The 12,029-nt window shown below is 38.5% G+C and overlaps 1 protein-coding gene across 1 annotated transcript; it reads right to left on the minus strand.

Annotated features, from left to right (window-relative positions):
* Positions 1-3,910: 3,910 nt before the first annotated feature.
* Positions 3,911-6,206, minus strand: LOC307196154 (uncharacterized protein C2orf15). Its single transcript, XM_079940902.1, has one exon. The coding sequence runs from the start codon at positions 4,759-4,761 to the stop codon at positions 4,486-4,488; it is 276 nt and encodes a 91-aa protein (XP_079797028.1). The 5' UTR covers positions 4,762-6,206; the 3' UTR covers positions 3,911-4,485.
* Between the last annotated feature and the right edge of the window lie 5,823 nt (positions 6,207-12,029).

The following is a 12,029-nucleotide window of genomic DNA, read 5'->3' on the forward strand; positions in this document are numbered from 1 at the left end:
TATTACCCTCTTGAAGTCACTCTAGTCTTTCTTGGATTATGCAGGTGGGAATGGATTCTGTGCAGTTAATCCCAGTAGTTTTCCAAGTTATCATTAAAAAGAGCCACGCAATTCTCTTGCCCTTTGCTTATAGTACATCTTTCTAAATTCCATTTCTCTGGAATCTGAGGTGGTACAATTTCCGCCCCCCCCCCTAATTTCCTACCGAAGTGTTTTTCAAGAATGGATCCGTCCTCCCTGCTCCTAGACTTCCACCCTGTGGTTATCTTAACCCCTCTCCTACTTCTTCAGCTTCTCCACTGGATCCTTCTTCTGCTGACACTCAAACACGACCTCCATCTCATCTTCCATCTCTCATGCTGTCTACTCCCCTTCAGAGTTGAGCTTCTTTGTGGAGTTGCTACACATCCAGTATCCACTTCCTCACTTCCCATTCGTTTTTTAACCTACTCCAACATAGATTCTGTCCTGGTGTTCCATCAAAAGTGCTTTTTGCAGGGTGAGCAACATGGGTGAAGATGATCAAAATGTACAAACTTCCAGTTATAAGATAAGTAAGTCCTGGAGATGTAAATGTACAGCATGGTGACTATAAAAATACCGTACTGTATACTTGAAAGTTGCTAAGTGAATATATCTTAAAAGTTCTCATCACAAGAAAAAAAAAAAAACTATGTGTTGATAGATGTTAACTTCTTACAGTGATCACTTTGCAATATATACGAAATCATTATGCTGCACACCTGGAACTAATATAATGGCATATGTCAATTATATATCAATTTTTAAAATTTATTTTAAAAATAATAAAATTATTTAAATCATTAAAAAACTATTCAGGGATGATGGAGAATTAGGTCAGCTACTTACTCTCAAATGGTTGGGAGGAGAGGGAAAGGCCTTTGTACCATGCTTGCAACTTTGCTGTAAATTTGAGATTGTTTCAAAATAAAAGGAAAATAATATATGTTAGGTGTCTGGCATTGTAATAAAGACTGTGAGCACCCCACCCAGGTCCCCTTTACCCTTAATTCATCATCCATTCTCCAGCTGGTGTGAATGAAGGAGCTAGCAGGCACAGGCACACCAGAGTGATTCACCCTGCATCCCTGCCCACCAGCCTCCCCACTTTGGCTTGGAGGTGGCAACCGATGCCTGACTGGCCTAGCGCTGCAATAGTCCCACCCCTTGCCTCAAAGTGGGACAGTGGGACAACTCTGCAGTATGATCCCTCCAGAGCACCCTGTGAGTCAGGCCATGAATTTATTTGAGTGCTCATTCTTCGTTGATTCCTTCTGCTTCCCTGACTCCCTTACAGGCTTACCTTAAAGAGCACACTCTCAAAAATCATGTGCATCTGGGTCCTTGTCTCAAGCAGCTTCTAGGGAATCTCAACTAAACCAGTTACACAACAGCTCAGTAAATGATAACTATTATTACTGGCATCAATGACAACACCATTAGATGCAATACCAATGCATGTATTATAGGTCTTATAGGTATGTTGAATCTAAGGTCTCCTAACATCCTTATTTCTCCTGAACTATATTATTTTTATATGGAAAGTTTCTCATCAGAAGCAACGGTAGAACTCTGAAAAATGTTCACTTTAGGATTCTTCTTGTAGAATTCTTCCATAAAACAAACACCTAAGTGAGGCTGTTGTTCTGATTAAACTTATTCCATTCTACCCCTTCCAGGAAGTATTTGTGGATTTCCATTCCCAGGTGTGCTGCTAAAACTATGGCTTCGCTTGGATTTTGGGATTCCAATTCTCTGATGTCTTAGCAGCAATAGTTCTCAATCAGAGTAATTAATGCTTGCATTTGTTATCATCTCAATGACTGGATTGTGCTACAACATTTGACATCCTGCAATGCCCGGGGCATCACATACAATGAAGGACATCCCAAATTCAGTGTCCAACACACTATCAAATGTCCTGTTGGACATTCATGGAGGTGAAAAACCAGTCTGTAAATATTTGAGCCAAGTCCCTATTAAAGAAAAAAGTGGTTTTGCTAAGGTCACTAGTGCCATTCATGTTGCTAGATCCAGTGGACCTTTCAAGTCCTCATCTACCATTTCAGTTGACTGCCTCCACCTTAAAGACTTCTGTGGGCAATCTTGACATTATCCTGTCTTGGTTTTCCACCAACTCTGCCAACTCTTCAGTGCCCTTAGCCAGCTCCCCCTGCGCTGACCAGCTACACCAACTCTACCAACTCTTCAGTCCCCTTAGGCAGCTCCCCCTGCGTTGACCAGCTCCACCAACTCTGCCAACTCTTCAGTCCCCTTAGCCAGCTCCCCATGCGCTGACCAGCTCCACCAACTCTGCCAACTCTTCAGTCCCCTTAGCCAGCTCCCCCTGCGCTGACCAGCTCCACCAACTCTGCCAACTCTTCAGTCCCCTTAGCCAGCTCCCCATGCGCTGACCAGCTCCACCAACTCTGCCAACTCTTCAGTCCCCTTAGCCAGCTCCCCCTGTGCTGCCCAGCTGCTAAGTGTTGTAGTTGCTTTATCTCACACTATACATCCACCATTAGCAACCTCTTTCGTTCCCATAGCTTTAGATACCATTCTGTATACAACTTCACAATTTGTATTTTTTCATTCCATACATAAGACTGTCTGCCTTAGAAACAGGTATGCCCAAAACCCATGCTCCCAAGCTCTTTCCCCCAGGGAACCTCCATGCATCTAGCTTTTTTTTTTGTTTTTTGTTTTTTGTTTTTTTACTAGAAATCCTTTCATTTTCCTCATTTCCCACTTTAAGACCATCAGTCTGCCCTGCCAAACTTCACCTGGACTCTGTCCCCTTCTCGATATACCTCGACCATCACCATCACCTCACTTGGACAACCATGTCCCTGCAAAAGTTATACATGTCACATCCTCAGAGAAGCCTTCCTAGTTCCCACAATTAAAAATCAAGTGTAGGGCTTCCCTGGTGGTGCAGTGGTTGAGAGTCCGCCTGCCGATGCAGGGGACACGTGTTCGTGCCCTGGTCCAGGAAGATCCCACATGCCGCAGAGCGGCTGTGCCCGTGAGCCATGGCCGCTGAGCCTGCGTGTCTGGAGCCTGCGCTCCGCAACGGGAGAGGCCACAACAGTGAGAGGCCCGCGTACCACAAAAAAAAAAAAAAAAAAAAAATCAAGTGTATGTGTTATGTCTCCTCTCCTGTCTCTCTGAAATTTAACTTTTTCTTCATGGCACATCACAATTTGTATCATATAATTACTGTCTGACGTTCTACCTTCCCTGGTAGACAGACAGTAAGCACTATGAAGGTAGTGGTAATTTATTCACCACTGTATCCTGAGCACCAAGCACAGTGCCAGGCTAGGTGAACAAATGAATGATTTGTGTATTTTCTCTCTCCCAAAGAATTATATTCTATAAATGATAAAGAGCATTATCTTAGTGGCTTACATCCCATTCAATGTTTTTTTTTTTTTTTTTTTAACTCTACAAATACGTGACATCTGTTTGGTTTTTTTCTGATTTACAAAATATTTCTTCTCCTAAAAGAAGATGCCTTTTCCTCTTTGAATATGCCTTTTTCCTTTATGAATATTAAGGAGATTACTCAATTGAGCATTAGAGATCACCAGTAAATATTAAAGTACAGGAAAATGTTCAAACCATACATAATAGAAATATTTATAGGTCACTGTTTGTCCAGACACACATGGTTTTTAACTTCAGCTTACATTACTTGGGACAATACTGCTGTTTCAAACTACTAGCTGTTTTAATAAGAATGGCAAACTGATATATACAAAACAAGAATTTTTTTTAACAACTAAGCTGTTTTATTATATTAAATATTGGTGGTATAAAATGGTAACATCTGCAAGATAAATTATTACACTTAGAAAAAACTGTTTTGTGAACTCTGAAATGAATTCCACGTGGGTGAAAAAAAAGTTTTAAAAGGATGATTTGAAATGTGAAATGCTTCTCAAGGTACATAATTTACTGGTCTTTGAGTTTAGCTGCCAGTGATCTTTAACAGAACAGACATGAAAAAATGCAATAAGATAAAGTATTCTAAAGCAAAATCCCTAACTAGAATTTCAACATACAAAATCAGTACACCAGAAATCATGTGAAATACTGATGTCAAATTGTTTGGGCACTGTTTTTTGGGTTTTTGATCACTTGTTAGAGAAATACATTATAATTAAAATGTTTTGGTGCCATTTAAATACTGTTACACAAAAACTCTGATTTTTTGACAAGGACAGAATGTAATACCAGAGAAATCTTCTTTGAATTTTGGAAAGCTTCTTCTCTCTAAAGCAACTTTTCTGAATATGTATCATCAAAAAGTGCAATCTACAGTGATTCATAAATAGTGAAAAATAAGCAATCGTCTTCCTTCATTTTGTTAGGTTTTCATAATAAGGTTACGTTCTCATTCAACAGGCCCTCTTAGTCAAAACCAATTTTTGGTTTCTTTGGTAACATACACAAATAACTTCATTCCACATCTATCATTTCTATTCCATCACTTTCTTTAACATACACCACTGAACCCAAGGCTTTCTCCGAAAGAGATCCTGTGCCAGTATCTTTGCTCCTTGTAAAGTTTTCTTGGTTTGTGTCTTCTAATCTTATTTTCTTGGTGTTTTGAAATAACTGAGTCACTGGTTCCAATTTGCTTTTCTCAGTCCCTTGCATTAAGTGATCATCCACTTTTGAATCCATACGCATAGCAGATACCTGAGTAGCAGATTTACTAAGAGAAAATCCCATTGGGACAGCTGAATAGAAATAGTTTGCAGGTCCCTCTTTAAGTAGTGGAGACGTTTCTTCAACTTGACTGCTTGGGGAAAAAATTGTTACAAGTGAATACAGCGGGAATTTCAACTAACGTCATGGCAATGTTTGTTTTAATGAAATTTCATGGTGATGATGCTAAAAATATAAAGTAAAATCGCCTTCCACCTCTCAGTGTTTACATTTTCTTTGTGGAAGGGTTTGCTGGTTCTACAGATTCTCCGAAAGTCTTTTTATTAAAAGGAATTTCCTAGATGTTACCTTTCATCACCTTGCAGAAAATAATAGAACTTCTCTACTTAGTCCTGCCTATCATTCTTATTATCAAAAACTTTTAATTTATTATTAATGGATTAAAGAAATAATTACTGAAGGCCAAACACTCTGCTAGATGTTCTGGAAAAAAAAAAAAAGCTACCCAAACAACTGTAAACATTTACACACGTAATAATACACTATCAAAATAATGAAGGAAAAACTGACAGAAATGAAGGGAGAAATAGACAGTTCTACAATAATAGTTGGAGATTTCAAAACTGAACTGTCAATAATGGAGAGAACAACCAGACAGGACACAAGTAAGGAAATAGAGGATTTAAACAACACAATAAACTGACTAGAGCTAACAAACACATGCAGAACACTCCGCCCAACAACAACAGGATACATATTCTTCTCAAGGGGACATTTTCCAGGATAGACCATATGTTAGGCCACAAATTAAGTCTCAGTAGATTTAAAAAGATGGATATCATACAAAGTATGGATATCATACAAAGTATCTTCTCTGACCACAATGGGATGAAGTCAGAAATCAACAACAGAAGTAAAACAGGAAAATTCACATATTTGTGGAAATTAAACAGTATACTCTTAAACAACCAATGGATCAAAGAAATCACAAGGGAAATTTTAAAAAATACTTAGAGATGAAGATAAACAAAAACACAACATATCAAACTTACGGGATGAAGCAAAATCAGTACTAAGGGGGGAATTTATAGTTATAAATACTTGCATTGAAAAAAACAAGGAACATCTCAAATCAACAAACTTTACAGCTTAATGAACTAGAAAAAGAAGAAGAAACTAAACCCATTACTAGCAGAAGGAAGGAAACAATAAAGACTAGAGCAGAGATAAATGGAGTAGAGAACAGAAAAGCAATAGAGGATAATCAATTAAACCAAAAGTAGTTTTTGAAAAGAGCAACAAAATTGACAAACTACCTCGATGGACTGAGAAAACTCAAATTACTAAATCAGAAATGAAAGGGGACATTACTACTGATTCTACAGAAATAAAAAGTATTATAAGAGAGTGCTATGAACAATTGTATGCCAACAAATTGGATATCCTAGCTGAATGGACAAATTCCTAGAAACGCAAAACCTACCAAGACTAAGTCAATAAGAAACGAAAATCTGAATAGACCTATGACTGCTCAGACCATTCAGTGGGGGAAAGGGCAGCCTTTTCAACAAAATGTGCTGGGAAAACTGGATATCCACACGCAGAAGAATGAAGTTGGACCCTTACCTAATACCATATACAAAAACTAATGCAAGATGGATCAAAGACCTAAATGTAAGACCTAAAGCTCTAACTCTTAAAAGAAAACATAAGGCAAAATCTTCCTGATGGATTTGCAATGATTTGAATACACCACCAAAGGCAGAGGCAACAAAAGAAAAAATAGACAAGTTGGAACTTATGAGAATATATAAATTTTGTGCATTAATAGACACGAGACTATAAAGGCAACCCACAGAAGGAGAAAATATTTGCAAACCATATATATGATAAGGGACTAATACCCAGAATATACAGAGAACTGAAACTCAACAACAACAAAATAATCCAATTCAAAATTTGGCAAAGGACTTGAATAGCCATTTCTCCAGAGAAGATATATGAATGGCCAACAATTACATGAAAAAATGCTCATCATCACTAATAATTAGGGAAATTCAGATCACAGCTACCAATTAGATACAGCCTCACAACCATTAGGATAGCTACTATTAAAAAAAAACAGAAAATAACAAGTGTTGTTGAGGATGTGGAGAAATTCAAACCTTTTTTTAAAAAAATTAATTAATTATTTTTGGCTGCATTGGGTCTTCATTGCTGCGCACGGCCTTTCTCTAGTTGCAGCGAGTGGGGGCTACTCTTCATTGTGGTGCACGGGCTTCTCATTGTGGTGGCTTCTCTTGTTGCAGAGCACAGGCTCTAGGCACGCAGCCTTCAGTAGTTGTGGCTTGTGGGCTCTAGAGCACAGGCTCAGGAGCTGTGGTGCATGGGCTTAGTTGCTCCGCGGCATGTGGGATCTTCCCAGACCAGGGCTCGAAACCGTGTCCCCTGCATTGGCAGGCGGATTCTTAACCACTGCGCCACCAGGGAACCCCGACATTCAAACCTTTATGCACTATTGGTGGGAATGTTCAATGGTACAGCTACTATGGAAAACAGTGTGGCAGTTCCTCAAATAATTAAAAATAGAATTACCATACGATCCAGCAAACCAACTTCTGGGTTTTGAAGACATATTTGTACACCCATGTACAAATAACATAAGCTATTATTCACAATAGCTAAAATGTGGAAGCAACTCAAGTGTCCAACGATGGATCATAGGTAAGCAAAATGTTGTATATAAATATGATGAAATAGTCAGCATTAAAAAGGAGGAAATTCTGCAATATGCTACAACGTGATGAACCTTGAACACATTATGCTAAGTGAAATAACTCATAAAGACAAATACTGTATGACTCTACTTACATGAGGTAGCTAGAAGTCAAAATCATAGAGACAGAAAGTAGAATGATGGTTGCCATGGGGAGGTGTTGTTTAAGGGGTATAGACTTTCAATTTTACAAGATGAAAAGAGTCCTGGAGATAAATGGTGGTGATGACAGCACAAAATTATGAATATATTTAATACACTGAACTATACACCTAAGAATGGCTAAGATACTACATTTTATGTTACATGTATTTTACCACAATACAAAAAACTAAAGAAAAAAAAAAGATGTCCAATAAAGAAACAGTACCTTTTATTACCAATGCCCAATCTGCTTAGAGAGATGAGCATGCAACATGGAGGGAGGGGCTTGGAAAGGTTGTGAAAGGAGGGGGCCTACGTCAGGGTTGGGCTTTGAAAGATGGTCAGGAATTTGGTAAGCAGAGTTGACCAGGATGGCAGAAGGGACCAGAGCTTGTTACAGAACAGTGATCTACTGAAGAAGCTCTAGCAGCAACTTGAGATCTGGAACCCACTCCACAGCTGTGAATGAAAGCACTTACTCACCTTTTAGAATGTATTTCTTTAATATTTAGGTACTGGAGTTATCTTTTATCAGTTTACAATTCCATCCCCATCAAGCCCTAATCATTTACTGACAGAAGATTTCTAAAGATATCATCTTGAAACCTTGTTTATCCATATTCGTGATTGAATATCAGTGTTTAATCTGTAACAGAACAGAGTCAGGAGTCTACAGTAGTATCCTAAACATAGTAGTTAATCAAATATTGTTAGTATAACAAATACCTGTTTCTTAGATTTGGAAATTGAAGATGAATTTTTTTCTCATCAAGTGAATATCCAATACTACCTTCAAATGAGTAAAAGTGAGTTTATTCTGTTATTTGGTTCCTCCTCTTTGATTATTTAAAAAGGAAACACTCCTCTCAAAAATGTATAAGTTGGGGCTTCCCTGGTGGCACAGTGGTTGAGAGTCCGCCTGTCGATGCAGGGGACACGGGTTCGTGCCCGGGTCCGGGAAGATCCCACATGCCGCGGAGCGGCTGGGCCCGTGAGCCATGGCTGCTGAGCCTGAGCGTCCGGAGCCTGTGCTCTGCAATGGGAGAGGCCACAACAGTGAGAGGCCCACGTACCACAAAAAAAAAAAAAAAAAAAAAGCATAAGTTGAATCTAATCATGAGGAAACAATCAGATAAACCCAAATTGAGAGACATTATATAAAATAAATAACCCATACTCAAAAATGTCAATGTATGAAAGACAAAGAGAAGTTGAGGAACTGCTCCAGATTAAAGGGTACTAAAGAGACATGATTTCCAAATGTAGTCAATGATCCTGAATTGGGAGGTGGGGTGGGCTGGAACGTGGAGGAAATGTACTACAAAGGCCATTTCTTGGACAATTGGACAATTTGAATATGGATGGTTTATTAGATAATAATGTTGCATCACTGTTAAATCCCCTGATTGGGATAATTGTATTGTGGTTATATTAGTGAAAGTCCTTGGTCTCAGGAGATAACATGCTGACATAGGGGTAAAGGATCATATCTACAACTTGCTTTCAAATTATCTAGTGAGAGATAGATACAGAGAGAAAGTAACATATGCAAAATGTTAATGACTCTAGGTGGGAAAGGATAAAAAATTCTTCAGTATATTATTTTTGCTAAACTTCTATATGTTTAAAACTTTCTCAAAATACAAAGTTAAAAAAAAAATTAAAGGGACTATCCTGGTGGTACAGTGGTTAAGACTCCGCACTCCCAATGCAGGGGGCCCGGGTTCGATCCCTGGTCAGGGAACTAGATCCCACGTGCTTGCTGCAACTAACAGTTCACATGCCACAACTAAGGAGCCCATGTGCCACAACTAAGGAGCCCGCCTGCCACAACTAAGACGTGGTGCAACCAAATTAAAAGAAAATTTAAAAGAAAATACTAACAAAACTATAAAACATACCACATTTGAAATTGACAGAGGGTAAAATAATGGTAATGTATACAATTACCCACTAGCACATTAAACTTCACTCTAACAGAGGGACTGAGAAGGAATGAAATGCAATAGGTTAGATTTGGCCCTATGAGTCTCACCTTAACTTCTCTGGGATTTTGAGGACAGGAAGGGAGAAGAAGTCTATTGGGGGCCTCTTTGACCTAGTATTTCAGTTGCCATTCAAAGGAAATCTTGTATGCATAAGGAAGAATAAAGATCTATAAAGAGCTAAATAAATTTGGACATACACACACAAAAAGCACAGAGACTTGCCTTACCAGATTTTAAGATATGCCACAGGGCCTTCCCTGGTGGCTCAGTGGTTGAGAGTCCGCCTACCGATGCAGGGCACACAGGTTCGTGCCCTGGTCCAGGAATATCCCACATGCCACGGAGTGGCTGGGCCCTTGAGCCATGGCCGCTGAGCCTGCGCATCCGGAGCCTGTGCTCCGCAACGGGAGAGGCCACAACAGTGAGAGGCCCGCATACCGCAAAAAAAAAAAAAAAAAAAAAATCTTCCAACAAACAAAAGTCCAGGACCAGATGGCTTCACAGGTGAATTCTATCAAACATTTAGAGAAGAGCTAACACCTATCCTTCTCAAACTCTTCCAAAAATTGCGGAGGAAGGGACATTCCCAAACTCATTCCATGAGGCCACCATCACCCTGATACCAAAACCAGACAAAGACACTACAAAAAAAGAAAATTAAAGACCAATATCACTGATGAACATAGATGCAAAAATCCTCAACAAAATACTAGCAAACAGAATCCAACAGTACATTAAAAGGATCATACACCATGATCAAGTGGGGTTTATCCCAGGGATGCAAGGATTCTGCAATATATGCAAATCAACCAGTGTGATACACCATATTAACTAATTGAAGGATAAAGACCATATGCTCATCTCAATAGATGCAGAAAAAGCTTTTGACAAAATTCAACACCCATTTTTGATAAAAACTCTCCAGAAACTGGGCATAGCGGGAACCTACCTCAACATAATAAAGGCCGTATATGACAAACCCAGAGCAAACATCATTCTCAATGGTGAAAAACTGAAAGCATTTCCTCTAAGATCAGAAACAAGAAAAGGATGTCCACTCTCACTATGATTCAACATAGTTTTGGACGTCCTAGCCACAGCAATCAGAGAAGAAAAAGAAATGAGAGGAATACAAATTGGAAAAGAAGAAGTAAAATTGTCACTGTTTGCAGATGACATGATACTATACATAGAGAATCCTAAAGATGCTACTAGAGCTAATCAATGAATTAGGTAAAGTTGCAGGATACAAAATTAATGCACAGAAATCTCTTGCATTCCTATACACTTTAGATGAAAAATCTGAAAGAGAAATTAAGGAAACACTCCCATTTACCACTGCAACAAAAAGAATAAAATACCTAGGAATAAATCTACCTTGTGAGAAAAAAGACCTGTATGCAGAAAACTATAAGACACTGATGAAAGAAATTAAAGGTGATACCAACAGATGGAGAGATATACCATGTTCTTGGATTGGAAGAATCAATATTGTGAAAATGACTATACTACCCAAAGCAATCTATAGAGTCAATGCAATCCTTATCAAATTACCAGTGGCATTTTTTATGGAACTAGAACAAAAAATCTTAAAATTTGTATGGAGACACAAAAGACCCTGAATAGCCAAATCAGTCTTGAGGGAAAAAAACTGAGCTGGAGGAATCAAACTCCCTGACTTCAGACTATACTACAAAGCTACAGTAATCAAGACAATATGGTACTGGCACAAAAACAGAAATATAGATCAATGGAACACGATAGAAAGCCCAGAGATAAACCCACACTCCTATGGTCAACTAATCTATGACAAAGGAGGCAAGGATATACAATGGAGAAAAGACAGTCTCTTAAATAAGTGGTGCTGGGAAAACTGGACAGCTACATGTACAAGAATGAAATTAGAACACTTCCTAACACCATACACAAAAATAAACTCAAAATGGATTAGAGACCTAAATGTAAGACCAGACACCATAAAACTCTTAGAGGAAAACATAGGAAGAACACTCTTTGACATCACAGCAAGATCTTTTTTGATCCACCTCCTAGAGTAATGGAAATAAAAACAAAAAATAAACAAATGGGACCTAATGAAACTTCAAAGCTTTTACACAGCAAAGGAAACCATAAATAAGATGAAAAGACAACCCTCAGAATGGGAGAAAATATTTGCAAATGAAGCAACCGACAAAGGATTAATCTCCAAAATATATAAACAGCTCAATATTAAAAAAACAAACAACCTACCCAAAAATGGGCAGAAGACCTAAATAGACATGTCTCCAAAAAGACATACAGATGGCCAAGAAGCACATGAAAAGCTGCTCAACATCACTACTTATTAGATAAATGCAAATCAAAACTACAATGAGGTATCACCTCACACCAGTCAGAATGGCCATCATCAGGAAATCTATAAA

This window comes from Stenella coeruleoalba (assembly GCF_951394435.1).
Source record: "Stenella coeruleoalba genome assembly, chromosome: 13".
Lineage (NCBI taxonomy): Eukaryota > Metazoa > Chordata > Mammalia > Artiodactyla > Delphinidae > Stenella > Stenella coeruleoalba.